Source organism: Engystomops pustulosus, chromosome 5 (assembly GCF_040894005.1).
Source record: "Engystomops pustulosus chromosome 5, aEngPut4.maternal, whole genome shotgun sequence".
Taxonomy (NCBI): Eukaryota; Metazoa; Chordata; class Amphibia; order Anura; family Leptodactylidae; genus Engystomops; species Engystomops pustulosus.
In genome coordinates, this window is record NC_092415.1 from 50,776,508 (window position 1) to 50,797,233 (window position 20,726).

Consider the following 20,726-nt stretch of genomic DNA (forward strand, 5'->3'; position numbering starts at 1 on the left):
CACTAGCTGACCACGCACTGTCCCCGCACTAATGTAAATAATGAAATAGAGAATAAGGTTAACCCATCTAAGGTTAACCCAACCCAATTAGGAAGAAGATTAAATGTATATCCCTTGATAATTCATGTTTATAAGGTAAATGGGGCCCTCCCCACCTTTGAGCATTCTCTTCAAGGTGTTTCAAATGTGCAAATGCTCCTGGTTGGCCGTGAATAAACCTTGCACCTAAAGAATATGTCTCTGCGAGTGGTATTTTACAAGACCTTCCTTTGCTATGAATATTGGGAAAGCTTCCAACACATACACATAGTGGGGGTTATTTATCATATGCCGAGGCTCTGGCCTCTTGTCTATCCGGCAGTGGCCTGTGCAGATTTTTTTTCTACATTAGGCCCTACCTGGTGTAGAAATTAACGTAGCCAGAAAATTGCCATTTGGCATAATTGTTGAAATCAAACTTTCTGCAGTTCCATGGACTATATGACACAAGTAGTAGCTTCCATTATAAGCTTCTTATAATAATTACTGTATATAATAATTATAATTAAAAACTCATAGATCAGCTTTCCTGACTGTATTTTTATGGTATGGAGAACTTGGTAGGGAGTGCAGGGATGACATCTTGTGATTCCTCTGCAATATTTCATCATTTTTTCAGAATGGAATTTTGAACTTTGAGTAAGAAATAATTTAAGTGAAGGGAATCTTCTAGGATAACAGGTTCACCATCAATACATGGAGTGATAAAGAACATATTGTAGCTGAAGCAATCGTCAATGTACCCTGTAGTTATGATGATTCATGTTTATGCTTGGATTATGGAGATAGGATTATCTATTGAAGAGATCAAACATCAACCTCTGGCTCTTTTCTGTAAGCTTTTTATAATTCGTTCAACACTATAAAGCCACACAATTGTAACATGCAAATCTATTGTATCAATCTAGTCCTGAACTTCACAGCCTTTTAGTGAGATTTTTAGCCTGATGTACAAAATTGTCATCATAGGAATTGCTATCATTTTTGTACTGCAGTTGGGAATGGCCAGATGAACTTGGTTACACTGTAAATTATACCTGTTTTTTTTAATGTTTTAAAAATCCTTTGTGGACATTATTTTAGCGCCATTTCTTTATGCAGAACCATAATCTGAGTTTGTTAAATAAAGAAACCCATAAAGAATTGATTTATTGGAATATCTGTCACCACGTCACTATAGTCATTTGGGCTTTCTACTGTGATTGAAGGATAAAAGAAACAATTTGTTACAGTTCTGTGTTTAGTGATAATTGCTAAGTTTGAAAATCCATAAGCAACTGAGAAATACCATTGTTTTGCTAAATCAGTCAATCTGTCTGAAATGTCACTGAAGCTTTCTGCCGAGAACAAGTAAAAAATTATTGCTCCTAAACCAGTTATACTTCAACAATAAGTATTGCAGTATAAATAACTGTATTATATTTTAGTGCAGCTTAATTTCAACTTTCCCGTTTCTGCAAATGTTATTGTCTGTATGTAGAAGTTATACAATTTTCCAATATACTTTCTGTATCAATTCCTCATAGTTTTCTAGATCCCTGCTTCCTGTCCTGGTATAGAAAGCTTTATTGTTTATTTCCAGTGGTGAGAAATCTGTCCATGGTCACAGAGGTTTTAACAAGTAATGTAAACCGCAGTCACTTTGCAGGCAGGGTTGCACTGGCTACATGATGATTATCACATGTTCCTGATGTCAAACGCTAATAAGAGCGTGTTCTTTAAATAGATTTGCAATTTTTTGTGAAAGTAGACCATGACTAAGCTCGGATGAGCGAAACGCATAGGTCGTTTCATGAGATGCCACATTGTACATTACTATGCACCTTGCCATGAAAGTATGTTTTTATCTGGAACTCTATAAAATGGAATAAGTTTCAACTATATTTCCCCAAAGTGCTGGTGATTCTTCTTGGAGAGCGTTTGTGCCTGGAGTCCATGGGATTGTTGTCAATTTGTGCGCTGGCGGGGAATCATTCAGAAGGCGAGCTGTACCATTTGGATTTTCATGTTTGTACAAGATGGCAGTGTATGGGGATTTTACACATCATGTATTACAAGGTGCAAATCTCACATTGTAATACATGGTGGAAAATGAGACAGCCTCATGTCTTTTTCATAGCAACGGATCACTGATCCCTGATGATGTGATGGGGAGCAACGATCCACATCAAGAAAGCAAACACTCACTGGCTATGCAGAGGGCTCAGCCCGTTAGCCCCCTCCAATCATGTGCAGCAAACATGTGACATAATAGCAAGGGGTTAAAACGTAGCAAAACCTACCATTCACAAACAGACTATCTTTACACTGTTAATGGTACTATACCTTGTGTGGTGCACAGCCCATGATACAATATACAAAGACATGAACTATAGTTTTCAGGAACTAGTTAAAAAAACCTTCTCTTTTAGTACATTGTATGGAAGCAGGAAAGCAGAGTTTCCCTTATCCTTAATCTTTTCAGGCTGATTCAGTCCCAATCTAAACAGAAAAGCTGATATTAACTCAATTTAAGTACTCTATATACTAAAGTATAAGCCGAGTTTTTTAGCACAAAATTTGTGCTGAAAAACCCTAACTCGGCTTATACTAGAGTCTATAAAAGAAATTAACACTGTACTCATTGCTTGCTGTCGATGCTCTGGTGCCTTTTCGCGTTCTCCTTGTGTCCTTCCAATCCTCTTTGGGTTCCTTTTAATGCCGGCGGCTCACAAACAATGATGTCGGCAAGCAGATGACGTCATTGTGTGCAAAGACCCAAATAGAGCCAAAAGACCCAAAGAGGAGCTAAAGAAGACCAAAGTACATGAAGAGGATCTGAAGCAAGAAGAGAATCTTACGGGGGACGGTGAGCACAATGTTTTTGATTTTTTTTTTACTACAGGGGGGCTGGCAGGCTATATAAAATGAGCCTGGCAGGCTATATAATACAGGGGCAGGCAAGTTATATACTACAGGGTTTGGCAGGCTATATACTACAGGGGCTGGCAAGCTATATACTTGGGGGGACTGTGACCAATGCATTCCCCACCCTCAGCTTATACTCAGTCAATAGGTTTCCCATTTTTTTGTGTTAAAATTGGGAACGTCGGCTTATACTTGGGTTGACTTATACTCGAGTATATATGGTATGTGATTTTCTGATTATACTTTATTTCAGAGATAGTCTTATTGTATAGCTCTATTTTATGTGGTTATAAAGAGACTAATGTATTCATTTAATTATTTTATAATTATCAACGTTCTGCATGACAAAAAATGATTATAACATGTATATATGCGAAGTATAAATGTATACACAGAGGTTCCCTGGGGTCTTCAATGCTAACTAATACATTCTGGCAAGTGGCATTTTTATATGTAGTGTTCATAAAGGTTACTCATAATGTAACAAAACCAGTTAAATGTCACATAAGATGCTATGGTAGAGATAACATACTAGAATGCTCTATATACAGACCCCTTGGGATTTTTAATTGATTTGATATATTTAAATTGATATCTTGCACAAACAATTTGGCCAATGTTGTCCATGCACATTGCTTACATCAATGTCTATTGTTAACCAAAGCAAGACTGCTCAATGGTTCAAATAATATATTGGCCGAGATCACCTTTCTGTTGTTAAACCATGAACTGCACAGCAGCTTTTTGCAGCTTGCTTTGAAAGAAAAACTTTCCTTTTTTTTTTTACACATATTTGCCAGATTTGTGTAGTGCTGGACTTTAGTTATTTCGTGGACAAATTCTCCTCCTGAGCTGTGGATCTCCATAGTGACCCTGGGCCTCTTGGTTACTTCTCTAATTAGTGCTCTCCTTTTTTGGGGTGTCCATTCAGGAATATAGTCATGTCGTTATTTTTCTAACCTGTCCGTCACTTTACTCCAACTTCACCACTGAGCTGTCTGTTGTGTCCCTTTGTTTTTTAATATGCAGTTTGTTCACTAATGTTTTCCAACAAACCTTTGACCTTCTTTAAGGTGATTTAGGATCACTGTATTGTATTTATGGGTATCCGAGTACAGGGGGCTGAATACATTAGAAAGCTAAACTTTTCACTTTCAAAATTGCAAAAGTTAAAAAAAAAAACAGTTTTCTGTACACTTCACAAATACTTGATACTTTGTTTAGCTCTATCTCATTTAATATTAATTAAAATTCCTACATAGTTTGTGGCTGTAACATTTAAAATTAACGAAAAGTGGAAGGGGTAGGAATATTTTTGAAACTCATTGCAGTTTCCACATATTATGAAGCATTTGACATTTCAGAAGTTACATGTATAAACCAAAGCAGACATTTAATGAGTAACACTCGAAATGCCACTAAAAACTGTGTAAGTCTCTGTCATATATCTGAAGGAATTAGAAATGTGCATTCCAATTATAAAGTCAAAATATAAAGTTACAGTTCTAAGTCATCTATATATTGCCTGTTCTCTAGCCCGAAATAGGACAATGGAGAGTCAGTGTATATGTCCTAATAATTACTGCTTCCACACAAAAGTAAGCAACCATTTTAGAAAAAAACATCTAACTGAAGACATCAGATATGTTGACTATGGATTCCTAAAATTTGTTTTCTGGTTGGGTGGTTGCTTTAATTTAGCTCTAATTTACTTAAGGTCTCCAACTTTTCATGAAACCAAGTCAATACAATGTTGTGACACTAGAAGAAGCAATTTACAAATCAATGAATAGTCTTGCCTGGAAATATTGTGAAGCGCATAACTGGATATTTCTAAGCAGAGCTAAACATCTGTATCACAAGGATCATTTTATGTAATGTATACAAGTGGTTATTATGAATTTTAAAACCTCCATATGGAACTGGCTGTAACACTTGTTGTAATTCATTTGTGAGTTGCATTTAAAATATATGCTGTGCATGAGTTTTCTAGGGTGACAACACCTACTGCCTTTCACTTTTTATTTTTTAAGAGAAGTTAGTTAGAAATTTGACTTTTTGATGACAGCATTCTAGAAGGTTGACATTGAGAGCCACGTCATTTTGGGGACTTGTGTATTGTGTTTTCTTGGTATCTTATTGCATTTTGTAGAAAGATTTATTCAAAGTTTATGAAATGCAACACAGCAAAAAAAAAAAAAAACTAGGATTCACTAGGTATGGCAGTTTTTGGTTTTTTGCATTTTGTTTCTGTATCTGTCTCTATCATTTTTACTCGGCAAATGTATATTATATTATGTTTCTGCCAAAAGAGTTACAGAAGAGAAAAATGCATATAAATATACACTAAAAAATAACCAAAAAACTTTATTTTTGAACATCAAATAAAACTGTATTACTCAGATTCGGAAAATGATATATTCATTACATTTCATTATTCTACGAACGTAAAGTAAAAGTATATTGAACTCAATGCATATTTTGGCTTCAATAATTCATTACTTTAATATTCAATATAAATTGCATTACTCTGATCACGTTTTAGTTAATATGTTTACCTGTTAGCATTGATTGATTTCCATAAAAATTGATATTCAGGGGGTATGTAGCTTCTTGGTTCATCGAACCAGAGCAACAGAGATTTACAGAAATGCACCTGACTCTAAATAGTTGTAATGCAGAGTAAACCCCGGGCAGAATCTCACTTTTCATGAATGTTTCATAGTTGACTTAGTTCTAGTATTATGTTCATTTCTCACGAGAAGCCCCAAGCTTTGCTTATCCAAAGATAAGACAAGGTGGCGTCTCTCAGGCATCAACAACAAAAGGATTACATGAAAAACCTTTTTAAATGAATCAAAAGCAGATTTTTGACTTACGTTGTGCTTTGTGAGATTGGAAATATTAGTAGAAATAGATTGTAACCACTCTATGCAGTCATCAGCCGATAAGCACTGTATTATTCCACTGCAAACACCATCTACCGCCGTGATTTGAAAGGCGTTCTGCCTGTAAATAGAGCAATCATTTAGGAGATAACCATTATTTACCAAGCAACAAAGCTGTGCTAGAAGAAATTATCCACAGAAAAGACATAAGCTGTAAAAAGTGCTTAAAACTATATCACAAAATATCTGATATCCTGAAAATGTTGTTAAAGGAACGGCTGTATTATTGAGCACATACAGTCTAAATTGTTTGATGACTGAAATCACTTTTTAAATCCTGACACGTCTATGGGGGTCATTTACTATCTGTTGTCTGTTGTCTGACTATTTTTTAACCTCTGCTTTGTCAAGGCACAACTATGCAACTCCGGCATAAAGGGGGTTTGCCACTCTCTGATCGCATTTGGATACTACTGAAGTATCTCCAGGTCACCAGTACCTGATTGGTGGGGTTTCAATACCAATCACCTGATGTATACAATATTGATATTGATACCCCACCACCACCAGCTAGGAACATTGCTCTAGATATACTGAGAGCCTTCAGATGGATGAATTTTGAGCCAGTTCTTTTCTGCCATCAATTTGCACTATAACATGCACAAGGAATGCAGACTATGGTAAATGCACCTCATGTACTGTCATGCTTATTTAGCGTGAGATGGGGAGGGGGGAATTTGCATTGCCTGATCATAGGCCAGGTATTACAACTTTTTAATGTACAACAAAGAAAGAAGGCTTGCATCTTCACAATTTACACTGAAACTGGGAACGAAGCCATCTGCTGCCAGATCCATCCACTGTACAGGAGTTTGCCAGAAAAGTGATTATGAAATTCTTAGTTGCTGAATACACCCTGGTTGGAGAATGATGCCCTAATAGGCTGCAAGTTCATCAGTATAGAAAAAGATTAATGAAGAAGACAGCTGCATTAAGTTTAGTACTTAATCTATTTGCTGTATTGTCAGAAGCTGCAGGGTTTGCGTCGTGCCTAACATACTTTACATGCTGTAAGCTCTGCATATTCTTATTCATTAAAGGGGTTATCCGAGATTAATAAATAACTTAGGGCCTGGCTAGGGTGGGCTTTTAAAAAATAAATGTGTACTCACCTCCGTGCCACAGTCCATCTGATCCATGCCGCTCTGGGAGCTTCTGGCTGGCCGACCACTCTCATCCGACACCATATCCCAGAGCCCTGCAATTCTGAGAGATAGGGACAGATGGGAATGGCCGACCACCTCGGCCAGCCTGAAGCTCCCACAGCATAGCCTCCGTGCCCCTTAAAACAAACAGGGGCACAGATCAGACGGACAGCAGTGCGGGACTTCAGCATCTGCGGAGGAGGTGAGTACACGTTTATTTCTTTTAAAAAGCCTGCCCCAGACTGGCCCTAAGTTATTTATTAATCTCAGATAACCCCTTTAATTAAAAAAAGGACAAATCCAACACAACAAAATCACCATTAATTATAATAAGCCCAGAATTATAGCAAACATATACTACAAAGCCCCCAATGAGAAAAAAGGATGTGTAACATCTGCGCCAATGTCTTCCTCTGTCCGCATTATGTTACTTAGGTGGCATTCATTTTTTTGCTTTACTTGTCAGTTGTCTGTGTGAACACGCAATCAGCTTGCAGGATGAATTAGAGTTTATTGTATCACGTCCTTAACCTCCTGCAGTATCCTCTGGTCCAACTCCTATAAGTGACTGGTTATCATTAAGAGCAGTACCGGTTTTGCTTGGTCTGCTTCTTTCTCTTTTTCTGTTCTGTTGCTAATCTTCTCACATCTCTGGTTTTCTGATTTGTTTTTTTAACTTTTTGTATCTGGGATTTTGTACCTTATCTGCCATCTCTGCTGTGACCTGGACCTCTGACTACGCCTTATTGTGTTTTTTGGCATTCTTGTTTTTTGTCCGCACTTTGCATAGGGAGAGAACGGCTTCTAGTTGTCCTGTATCATTTTAGGATAGCTGAGGCAAGCAGGCAGGTGACAGTTTCCTATCTGTCCTTCCCAGATGGAGAGCCCTCATTACAAGATTATTATCTTTCTGGAGAAAATGTAAAATTTCTGAAGAACCATATCCAAATACTGGGTACAGATGTGTTTGCTCAATGACCCCTTTTACATCAGCTATAACGTGGGAGCCTTGGATAATTTCAAGCTTCTTATGTACACAGATATTCTCTTTCTTTGATCATTTTTATTTCTTTTTTTATATAACTTCACAAAAATTGGATATTTTAATATATTGAATAAATGTTCTCATGATTTGTTAAACCAGTAAGAAAATGCTAGTCACGTGTAATACAGATAAAATAAAATGTATTAAAGGTAACCTATTGCTAAGCAAATGTAGTTCAGTTTGCAAGCAGCATAGTATAAAAGTATCTGTTCAGCTCTTTCTGCTCTATAACATATTAGTTGAAGAACTTCTACCTGCAGATTACACTGTAGTTTCAGGCTGACATATTTTAAGCATCCTATTATAAAATGTATTTGCACATAATGATATGATGACTGGAACAGTAAAACAGAATAACAAAAAGATTGCTGTGATTTTCTGCATTTCTTTAACACAGTCCATTAAAAAATGGGTCCGTGTTGTAAAGAAAATTGATAAAATCTTTAATCAAATAATTAATATTGTTTGTGTGATAAAAAGTTATACATTCTTCCAAAATACTTACATTATCAATTCTTCACCGTTTTCTAGATTTCTGCTTGCTGTCATTCAACAAGAAGCTGCATTGTTTATATCCTGTACAGAAAGACCTTTCCATGGTCATGTGATGTCAAACAGGTATGCGGCTCGTTATATCAGATTTGATTGCTCTCTGTGATCTAATCGGAGCCGTGCACCTGTGTGACATCACATGACCATGGACCGATTTCTATCCACTTGAATTAAACATAGAAGCTTCCTGTAGAATGACAGAGATCTAGAAAGAGAACAGTCATGATCAGATACAGAAAGTATATTGGAAAACTGTATAACTTTTTATTACGCTAACAATATAAATTTTCGTAGACAAATCCTTTAAGGTTGTTAACTGCAATAGAAACATATACCCTATTTATTGTATAAGGGATAAGTGTCTGAAAGGGGAAAAGCGTCCAGTGTATACAGTGTCTGTACATACAGGGGTCTATATAAAGGGTCTGTACATACAGGGTCCATATACAGGTGCTTTACATACAGCATTATCATGTTCTAGAATTTATATGTTTATGTTAAGCACAGCCTAAAATTTGTGGTAAAAAGTTCCAAAATATCCAACTGTCACTCTTTTCATCAATGGAGGAGTCCTTACACCCCTCAAAAATATATTAAGTTAAGTGAAATCTACCATCAACATCAAGCGTGATGGTAACAGTAAGTGTGTTTTTTTTCTTATATTTGTTATCCATCACCCCTTTCTCCTAAAATAAACTTGAGAAATAGTAATAATAAATAATTGAGAAAATACCCTTTTTGCTGTAGATTTATGGGCTGTTACACTGTTTTATCCTCACCCTCTACTCCCTTAGCACTTCTCCCTCCCTTCTAGTCCATTAGCATGCTTTTAAAAGTTGATTTTAGCAGGAAGGAGGGCATGGATAATAAATATAAGAAGATTGGCACAGTTGTGATCCCTGGATCTATGAGTAAGTGTCCCTGGTTTATGATTTTTTTTTTGTAGATTTCCTTTACGTCATCGGTAAACATAAAGGGAGTGACTTATATCCACTTAGTCTGCTTTTTTTTTTTTTTAAAGACAAATAAGTCTCAAAAAGCAGTAAATAAAACTAGACAATGTGATGATAGATCACCCCCAAAGACTTTTTAAGATTTCCGTAGAGTGAGACATTTCCTCGGGGATGAGTTTTGTTTATTGTACAACTTGTATATAATATCTTTTACATGACTGCTAAATGGATGTCATTGTTGTTTATCATACAATTTTTCTGCTGAGGCCAACATATTGTTCGTGCTGGTTTATTGCTTAACAATATGCTAATTAGAATTTAATGACTCTTTTGTATTTATGCTGGATAGTTGTGTGTGGCCTCTTTTGTTATTAATGTCTGTAGGATTCTAAGTAATGGAGCCAGGTGTTCTTGTTTTAAGCTTTTTGTCAAGGGAGTCTCTGCTAATTAATACACAACATATGGTCGTTTTGTAACCTTCCTTTACTTTGAGAAAATATGTTTTTTTATACTTTCAACATAATGACATTTTTTTGGTTTAGAACTTCAGTAAAATCCATTGTTTGTAAATGTATGAGTCTGATACAGAACCGTGCTCATTTATCCTTAGTCTGCAAATTTTTGTCTATTGTTTTGGGTTGGGGGGGTTCTTGTTTGATTTATCTTTCTCATTGGCATTGTTTGTCACATCCATGGTTCAGTAATTGTCACTGATGCCTCACTGATTTTTATGGGTGTTTTCGCATTGGCTTTTATTTTCACTGATCCGTGGAAATAAAAAGTCTATGGTGGACATGTATCTTAGTTCTTCTTCTTTGGTGTATAATTGCGACACTTGGAAGGTCTTTTTTGTGCCTTATCTATGATCATTTGTTATACATGTTTAGTTTTTTCTATCCTGGCAGGTGTAACTTTTGGCTTTTTTTGAAACTTTTTGTTGAAAATGTCCCAAATCCACATGGGTACAAGTCAAGCGAGGGGGTGATGGTGGTGGTGGGGGTTATATACAGGAGTGGATGGACACTGCTGTAAACTTTGGATTCAAGGCAGTGTTCTACATTTTTAAGAGCTCTAGTCACACCCCAGGGAGATGACAACAGATGAATCAGCATTTAAAAAGTCGCAAAAATAAGCAAAAGAAGTGATACTTAAGTGTAAAATAGCATGGAGCATCTGGAAAATAAAGATACATTTGGCGCAGATCAAGGTGTACTTGAAAAACGATAGCAAAAGTTGCTGTGAAATGTTGTTAAAACAACAAAAGTTAAACTAGAAGAAATATAGTTACATGTCCCCCAATGGGTCCACAAAAAACAAACAGTTTTTTTTCCACTGATGAGACTGAGAAAGCAGTGTATTATGTTTTCAAAGCAATGTTAAACCTTCAGGTTTTTTGCGTACATGGAGATAAAACGGAAGTAAAATGGAGACACAATGGAGAACGGATGCTCAAGAGAAGCGGAGCACACTGAGATAAATGTGACATCTGAGCTTGTCATTTTGTTTCAACTTTTTTAAGAAGTTGCACAAAAGTTTCAAATTCTTACAGAAGGGGAATGGAGTTTTTTGTGCAAACATTTTCTTTTTGCAAGTGTTGCACAAAAATGTGCAACTATTTTGAGCCTAAAAAATGTTGGTTCTAAATTGATAAAGTCACAAAAAAGCACAAATCTAAAAGAAGTGGAAAAAAAGAGAAAATAATGGGGGGGGGGAGAGGTTGTATCAATCTGTCTACTTCAGTAAACAGGAGTAATGTATGCCTGAAATGCTATGCACCACATTTATTGAAGGTTAAAAACTATTTTTAGGCAGTTTTCCGACTCATCTGAAAAAAGGGGCATGCCCTCAGTAACTGTTGGGCATGACCACAAAATTTAGTTCATGCGCCAGAAAATTCAATATTGTGGAGCAGCAAACTAGACCAACTAATAGGAAGTGCAAAGGAGGATTTACACTGCAGCAGATTAATAATCCAGCACCAGACACAGGGGTTAATCTGGCTCAGCAAAAAACTGCCTAGTTCTACTCTGAACCGGACAAAACACCTATATATTAATACATCTCCCCCATGTGATAAATCCACCCTCATTTGTTTTGAAAGGTCAAATACTATATAACTGACTCTAGAACCAGCAATAGAAATTGAATGACAATATACATTAATGGCAAACAGAAATTTCTAAGTAGAACAGATTCTGTTATAATCTGATTGCTTTAATTTTCACATTTGGATTAAATACAGAAGTTCCTTTGAATGAACAGATGTTTGACACATTAGGTTGTGAGATTAGATTTTCACTGTATTCATATGAAGATCTATACTGTATGTGCAGTCTGTTGAAGGTTGAAGCAATGTATTACTCCATAAACTTGCAATTGCAGATACTACTATTGATTTCTATTTTTTTGGATATTTAGAATATTGCAAAATACAAGAAAATCTGTAAGAAAAAGGATCTACATATGGATATAAACCTTGGCATCTTATATAATCTTGTTCTCATTCCGCCAGAGATGCACCTCCCACATAACATCTATACATACTACACTGGATGTGTAAAACTACAAATCAACTGTTCCTTTCTGCTCAGTATTCTACAATACATAGATGACTGAATATAAAGAGTGGGGGATGTGGACCAGAATTGTGGAATGTTCCGTGGACATTATTTAAAATTTTTCGGGCTGGTAATGAAACTTTTTGAATGAGAAGACAAAGGAATCTTGATTTTTTTTTGTCAGATTTAACGGGTGTGTTTATATTGTGTGGCAAGAGATATAGCATTTTGATACATTTTTTCACTGATTCTGGATTCTGAAAAAAATGACCCCCTAAGAATATCTAGTATTAAATTGGCAGAAGTGTCCACACAATTTTAATCTTAAAGGCTCATGGTGAGCTTATTTTATTCATATTTCACATTTATAGAAGTATTTTCTTTTCTACATATTGGGGCAGATTATCAAAAGCGTCACCATGTAAAACATCTAGACCAGACAGGCTTATACTGTGACATTTGTATGGGTTACCTGTTGTGTGTGATAAAGCTTGTGTCTTTGAAGACTGTGAAGTCATAGTTTGCATGATCTTTTAGTTGGTTTAGCTCACGTCAGAAAACTTTTTATTAATTTTTATTTTTATTTATTTATTTTTTGTTATTGGAAAATAGAATGATGTATTTTTGTATTGTATTTGGAAAAATTATAAAGTGTTTATGAAGCAAATTTCTGTTTCAAACAGTTGGCTAAATCTGCTGTATAGCTTCCTTCACCAAAAACAAAAAAAGCCTTGGACAGTCAGATATGGTTATATTTTTTTTCTTCTGTAGAACATTCCGTTTTACCATATTGACAATTTAGTAATATTCATAGACACAAGCACCAAAGATAAGTGAATTAATAATAATTTTCTTTCCTGCTTAATGACCATAAGAAGATTCTGGGTAATTTACTGAACCCAACAAATTGGTTCCACGAGATCAAGTGAATGCTAAGAATGTGTTAATTTAAGAACTCTTTTTTTTCTCTGATTCTGTGATGTATGCTTCAGCCTGAATTACTACAAGCCTTGCACTCGACAAATCGATGACCAACAAAAGGGCTTGAGTGAATGTCAAAATAATTTTGTGTTTTAGATAGTTTGGCCCTTACCCTTCAAAATCTCAAGAAGTTGTTTGAAAATGTATAGAAAACAATTCTAAGGTTAGGTAAACATGTTTATTCCCAATACTTTCGAAAGTGTCCTGTCAATCAATAGAACTGAACAAACAAATGCCTTACAGTGATGTGTCTATAGAGAATTATAGGGAATCATGCTGGCTTATCTTTTACCTTCTCTAGCTTTACTGAATGCACATTGTGCCGCTCCTGCAACTCTTTCTTTAATCATCAATCCCAACTGAGAAAATATGGTAATGTCAGGGAAAGAGAAGGAAATCCTTATTTCAAACAAACTGATCTTACATGGTAAACATTTCTTGTCCGTCAGCAAGCAGTTTGAGACAAAGGACCCCCAATTTCCATTGGTTATCATTACATAGTTGGGTTTAATTTAATAAACAAAGTTGCCAACGGAGAATGAGAATTTTGCTAAAAATGTAGACAGCTAATGCTAACCTTGATATCATGTTACTCTTTGAAATAATCAACATTTTGGAATAATCAACCTTTCTGTTACGTCTGTGTCTTCCTCTTCCTTTATTCACACTAGTAGGTTGTGGAAACAATGAGTGTTCCTGTGATTCACTCATCTGGTAGTATGAACTAGGCTCTAGTAGTAGGCTGCCTATTATATATGCGACACCCATCTCTCTGCAGTCAGACCAGCAAAAGTTAACACCTGTGAGTGCCTGCTCGTCTCCTTACTATTAGGGTCTTCCTCCTTCACCGTTGGCTAGTTAGATTCAGTTGACTTTGTTCTATTTCTGTGATTCTCCTGGTTCTTAATTTATGGATATGTTTTACTGGTTAATTTCTGCCTCTGTTTGCTGACTGTTTCTCTTCTGTCTTAGTAATTTTTTTTTTTTTTTTATCAATTCTCTTTTTATTAAAACATTTTGTAAAAACAGGATTCATACAGTGTACAATGTCAATTTGTTTGTTCAATGCAAGAATACAAAACATACCTCGTAATAATTCTACTGTAACAATTGAACAAATATATTCAGTATTATTATCTCCATCAGGTTCGCGAGCATTTACAGATATACTGCGCGTTTGTGCAACAGAAAGTCATACTCCATACCTGCACGAAACCTTTTTGAGCTCATGACATTGCAAGGTATTAGTAACAAAGCAAGTGTAACAACATAATATCGTGAACAAATATATAACCAGATCATGATGGTAGGATCCAATTTTATGGTAGCTTTTGTACATGGGGGGGGGGGGGGGAGGGAAGGGGTCATGGGGAAGGTAAGTCAGAGGGAGAGAGTGTGTTGTGTTATAGTACTGTCTGTTACTTGGGGGGAGAGAAGGAAGTGTTGTTTTGTTTTTTGCTATTCGGGGGGTGTGTGCTCACACTACAATCGTAGCCATTATCCTTTATTGGCATTGGTTCTGTAATCTATCCAAGGTTGCCATGTTGTGACAAATTGCTCATGAGTGTGAGACGCCCAGCTCGAAAGTTCCTCCATCCGACAAATCTGAGCCACTTTCTCCTCCCAAGCTGAGATGGGTGGTGCAATGGGTTGTAACCAGTAAGTGGGTATCAGCGCCTTTGCTGCCGCGATGAGGTGTGTAAAAATAGACTTCACATCTAACTTAGTATCGTCTGACGCCCATCCCATACAAATTAAGGGTAGTGTTATCTGGGGGGAAGCAGAGCATATGGTGCGAATTCTGCTTTGGATCTCCAGCCAAAAAGTTTTAATTAGAGAGCAGGACCACCACACATGCGTGTAAGAACCTAGTTCTAGTCCGCATCTCCAACATACCCCTGAAGGGTGCAAGCCCCAGTGGAACAATGATTCTGGTGTTTTGTACCACCTCGATAATAGTTTGTAATGATTTTCTTGTAGCCTAAGACAGCGCGAAAAACCATAGGAGTGTCTCAGTACCCAATCTTTTTGCTTTTCTGTAAGGGTAAGTCCCAGCTCCTTTTCCCAAGCTGAAATGTAAAGTGGGTAATCTGGTGCTTTTTTAGACAACAAAATGTCATGTAGAAACGACACCTTTGCAGCCCTGGGGGCACCTACCGCTAAAGATATTTCTAGAGTGGTTGCCTCTCTTACTGCACCGTGGTTCTTTAGGAACTCCCTACACACTGATTTGAGCTGCATCTTGATGAGTGACAGACAACCCCCCCCTTTTGTTCTATCTTTAATTTCCTCATCTTTCATAGTGTCGGTTTTTTTCAGAAATTCCCCTAATGTGAGGTCCTCAAATCCCGCCCACCAGGTAGGCACGTCAGACCACTTCTTAGATATCGTGTAGGGTAGTAGACTAGCTGGCATTAAAGGGGATGGGAAAGTGGATAACTCAAATCTCTTGTTTACCGCATGCCACATCTGAAGTGTGTGTCTCGTCAGTTTGTCCAGACAGTCTAAGTTCTGTCTCCAGGGAGGTGGAATCCATGCCCCTCCAAGCGTCAGTAATCTCTCTTTCTGCTCCATTGACTTGGTGATTACTGAGGAGCTACCTGGTGTTCTATACGCTAACCCTCTCACCGCCTGTGCAGCCCAGTAGTAGAATCTTGCATCTGGTACCCCCAGACCTCCTCTCCCCTTCTTCCGCATCAGCAGAGTATGTGCTAACCTAGGACGTTTCCCTCTCCATAGATAATTCGAAAACATTTTCTTAATTTTGGAAAAAAAACATCCTGGTACTGTTATTGGGAGCATCAAAAGGGGGTAGAGTATCTTGGGTAATACATAAGCTTTTAACACGTTCTTCCTACCCATCCACGAGATGTTTGGTAGGTTGTAGTCTGTTAGCTTTTGTTGTATGGTGTCTAGAAGCGGAGTGAAGTTTAGTTTATAAAGATTACGTGGATCTCTAGACAGCTGGACTCCCAGATATTTAATAGAGTCATTTTGCCAACTAAAGGGGGACGTTGGTTTGATCTTGTTGACTTGTTGCGCTGGTAGGGATATATTTAAAATTTCTGACTTGCTCATGTTTACTTTAAAGTTAGCAATCTGATTAAAGTACTCAAAGTGTTTGCAGAGGATCGGTAAGGCTTCCGATGGATTGGTAAGCAGGAAAATTAAGTCGTCGGCAAAGGCCGCTAGTAAACATGTGGATTTTCCCATCTTAAGCCCTTTAATGCGTTTGTCTTGACGTACATACTGAATCATAGCTTCTAGGCAGAGTATGAAGAGGGAGGGGGATAGGGGACACCCCTGCCTCGTTCCGTTTCGTATATGGAAGGTGGGTGACAAGATCCCGTTGATTCTAATACGTGCAGAGGGCCCGTTGTACAACGAGAAGATAGCTTCCACAAAGCTACTCGGGAGGCCATACTTTAGGAGGACCTCCTTCATAAAGAGCCAGTCTACCCTATCGAATGCCTTCTCGGCATCCGTGCCGAGAAGGATTAGAGGGGTCTTCCTGGAATTAGCTAAGTGTATGGCTTTGATTACTTTGGATACATTATCTTTGCCTTCCCTCCCCTTGACAAATCCTGCCTGATCATCCGCTATAAGACGTGGGAGCAGTGATGTTAATCTGCTGGCCAGTAATTTAGCCCATACCTTTAAATCCACGTTCAGTAGGGAGATTGGGCGATAACTCCCAGGCTGTTCAGGGTCTTTGCCCGCTTTGTGTATTATGGTAATATGAGCTGAAAGCATAGAAGGAAGTGAATGTTCCCCTCTGAGCAGTGCATTGCACATATTCGTAAAGTGGGGAGTCAATAAAGGGCCTAGTTTCTTATAATAAAGTATTGTGAACCCATCTGGGCCCGGGCTCTTTCCCCCTGGTATGGACGCAATGATCTCTCCCAGTTCTTGTTCTGTTATCGGTTGTGTTAATGGACCCATGTCCGCCTCACCCAAGTGTGGGAGCTGCACCCTCCCCAGGAATTCTCGGATATTATCCAGTCTCACTCCTCTTTCCTGGCTAGACTCTCGTTGTCTCAAGTTATATAGGCCTGTATAATATTCTTGGAAAGCCTGGGCTATGTCTTCCGTTTTGTGTACTCTATCCCCTTTTGATGTTTTAATCGTAGAGACGAATGTACGTGCCTGTGCCTTTTTCAAAAGACTGGTCATGGTTCTACTACACTTGTCCCCGTGAGCGTAAAATTTATGTTGGGCTTTTAAATAAATCTTTGATATAGTGATGTTAAGGTGGTCCTTCAATTGGTCTCTAGCCAATTTCAGATCCTCTTCTACCTGCAGGGCCTTAGATCTCGTATGTTGTCTTTCTAGGTCTGAGATTCTTTTTAGCAGCCCCTCTATTTTCGCGTTCCTTTTTTTCTTAACCCTAGCTCCCATCTCCATTAGGAACCCTCTAGCGACAACTTTCTGACCTTCCCACAGGGTTACTGGATCTAGTTCAGTATCGGCGTTGTCAGTGAAAGATTTGGACATCTTAGTTGTTAGTTCCGCTACTAGAGACTCGTCTCCAAGAAGCGTCTCATTTAGTCGCCATGTCCACTCTTTAGCCGGGATATGCGGTAAGAGGAAGGACATCAAAAGAGGCGCATGATCAGATATCGTGCTTGGTCCTATCTCTACCGACAAGGCCTGTTCAATATAGTCTGATTGTACGAAGAGGTAGTCTAATCTCTGCCATGTGTTGTGAGGGACAGAGTGGAAGGTGTAAGATCTATCCCCTGGATGTAAACTTCTCCAGGAGTCCAACAGTGAGAGATCCCCCAGAGCCACCTTAATACGCTTTATAGCCCTAAAAGAACAAGCAGAGTGCCCAGTGGAGGAGTCCTCTAGCGGATTCAGCGTGACGTTCAGGTCACCTCCTACTATAAGGATTCCTTCTGCGAATAGCTTAATTTTTTCTAAAATGCTACACAGCCACGCGCATTGGCCCCTATTTGGCCCGTACAATGAAACAAAAGTAAACATCACTCCCCCTAATAGACCTTTTACTAGAATGACCCTTCCCTCAGCATCTTTGTATGTATCTTTTAATGTGAAGGGTGTGTTCCTATGGATCCCTATGGAGACTCCTTTAGAAGCTGCAGAAGAACTGCCGCTGTGGAACCACTGATCATACATCTTAAGCGGTAGTTTTGGTATCCTATTTTCTTTAAAGTGGGTTTCCTGAAGTAAAATTACTTCAGTGTTAAAGCGCCGTAATAAGAGCCAAAGTTGGGATCGCTTACCAGGGGAGTTGAGACCTTTCATGTTCCAGGAGGTAATCTGAAGGGTCGCCATCACATTTGTATCATGGGTGTGGAGTCCAGTTGCGAATTGCACCTCTTTGCTCTACTTGGTTGTGTTACCTGAGGGGGAAGGTAAGACCAGGAAAAAGGGGGAGGGGGGGGATGGGAGGAAGCTACCACCTTGTTACCATGAACATGATCTAGCAAAAGACACACAGAAAACAATGAAAAGAACAAGTAAACAAATGAAACAGACCCATGATCTCTCTGTGGGCGTTTCGCGGTACAGGTGCATAGAGCTTCCACTTTTGGAGAGTGGTCTATACAACCTGCGACAATGCGCCTGAATGCGCTGGGGGGCACTACTAGACTGGGTAGTCGCATCGCCATTTTAGGCGAGACCTATTATCTGCATAGGCCATCAGCTAATAAGTAAAACTGGGTTTTGGGCTGGATAGTGTATCTACGGTCCCAGGTGTTTTACCGAAATTTCGTGCCAGCTTAGACTTGTTGACCGTCACTGGGGCAAATGGTGAATAAAAATACTAAGCTATGCAAGTGCTTAACTTATTAATGAGATAATAACATTTAAACAAAATACCGCATGGCGGCTGAGCATCTTACTACATAAACGAGATGAGAACCAGTGAAAAGATGAAAGGCAAGTTGAAAGGTAAGTTAGACCTGTCCGATGCGAGTGATTCAAGTGTCCTCTTTCCAGGTTGATCTCTTCTTCTTCTCTCTCACAGGTTTCGGCGCCGCCACTAGCTGCCAGGGAGTAGGTGTTTTCAGTAGAGGTAGCTCTATCTCGTCAGCTGCCGGTAGCCATGAGGGAATGTTGATGGGATTAATTCCTAGAAGCTTCCAGGCTTTCTCCAGGTCTCTCGGGTGTTTGATCGCTACTTGCTGGTTCCCTTTAGAAAATTGCAGGCCAAACGGGAAAAGCCACTTGTACTGTAGGTTGAGGTCGCGCAGTTGGGTCAAAAGTGGCCTGAAGAGGCGTCTTTTAGCCAGAGTGGAGGCTGCTAAGTCCTGAAAGAGGGCCACTTTAGCGCCTTCATATTCTAAGTCGCCATGTTCTCTCGCTTTGCTGAGGATGGCTGCCGTGTCGACATAGCTCAGGAGCCCGCAAATTATGTCTCTAGGTGGGTCTGATGGGGCTGGCTTGGGCCTAAGGGCTCTGTGCACTCTCTCGATTATCACTTTTTCAGAGCGGTCTGCCCCTAATAGCATAGTGAATATCTGCTGCATGATGCTTGGCAGCGCTTCTGTAGCCCAGGATTCAGGGAGGCCTTTTAGCCTGACGTTTTTGCGGCGACTCCTGTTTTCTTGGTCTTCCAGCATCAGGAAGGTATGATTTATCTGGTTGTCCTTGGCTGTTAATTTGCTCCTTACCGCCTCAGCAAAGCCCACTAGTTCTTCCTGCCCCGACTCGAGAGCTTCCACCCTGTGCCCCACGTGGCGTACCTCTGCTTTGATCTCCGAGAGCTCCTTCATGACCGGGGCCAACGCTGCTGTGATCGTTCTTTGTAGCACTGCTTGTGAAATCTCAAAGCGTGAGGAGCCGGGCTCGTGGTCTGACGACGTGTCCGAGTGCTCTGAGGCATCAGAGGGTGAGTTGCTCGGCGCCATCTTGTGCCGCATGCACGCGGGTCTTTCTGGGCTCGTTTTCTCTCTAACAGTTTTATGTGCGCTGATTTGGGAGCGATCGACTTGTCCCCGGTTACCTCCGGGACCGCTACCTCCGTACTTCACCATTTGCCGCTGCTTCTGCCCAGTTTACTACGGGTCTCACATGTGTAGCGCACGGAGCTCCGGATTTATGCTGCCATCTTCCGCAGCGGTCAGCTCCGCCCCCCCAGTAATTTGTTTTTTGTGGCCTCCCACCATTGTGACTCCAGACAGTTAACTACCCAAAATCGTGCTTCCTCTTTGTTGTCCTGTTTTGTGTGTGCACAATGACCTAGCAAGAGAACGGACCCCAGTTATTGGCCACCAGTAATTTCCAATAATTTGTCAGGTGACAATTTGGGGCTCTCAGCTTTAAGGATTATTGTACTGTACATCTTCCCTGTGTCCAGAGTCGCCATCACAATTTATTTATTGTATTCAATCTTTCCTTGCTATTTCATAAAAACTCATGATGAAGACTTACTTTTACTTACCCAACCCATATTAGAGCTCAAATGATACTCATGCAGACAAGCAGAAACCCTCTCTGTAATGAGGAAGGGGAAGAGCTCAAAAAGAGGTGGCTCTACAGATAGGCGTCTCTTCCATTTATAGGAGAGGCTTTTTAATGCATTCGATATTGAGTTACACAGTAGTCTCTTATAAGTGGCATTAGAAATA

At 39.1% G+C, this 20,726-nt stretch overlaps 1 protein-coding gene across 2 annotated transcripts in view; it reads right to left on the reverse strand.

Moving 5' to 3' along the window:
• Window positions 1–20,726, reverse strand: part of SNTG1 (syntrophin gamma 1) — a 419,742-nt gene that overhangs the window by 31,469 nt on the left and 367,547 nt on the right. For both annotated transcript variants that reach the window (XM_072151935.1, XM_072151933.1), the window contains one exon: window positions 5,826–5,955. In XM_072151935.1, the coding sequence (XP_072008036.1) occupies window positions 5,826–5,955 (130 nt within the window). The remainder of the gene's footprint in view (window positions 1–5,825; window positions 5,956–20,726) is intronic.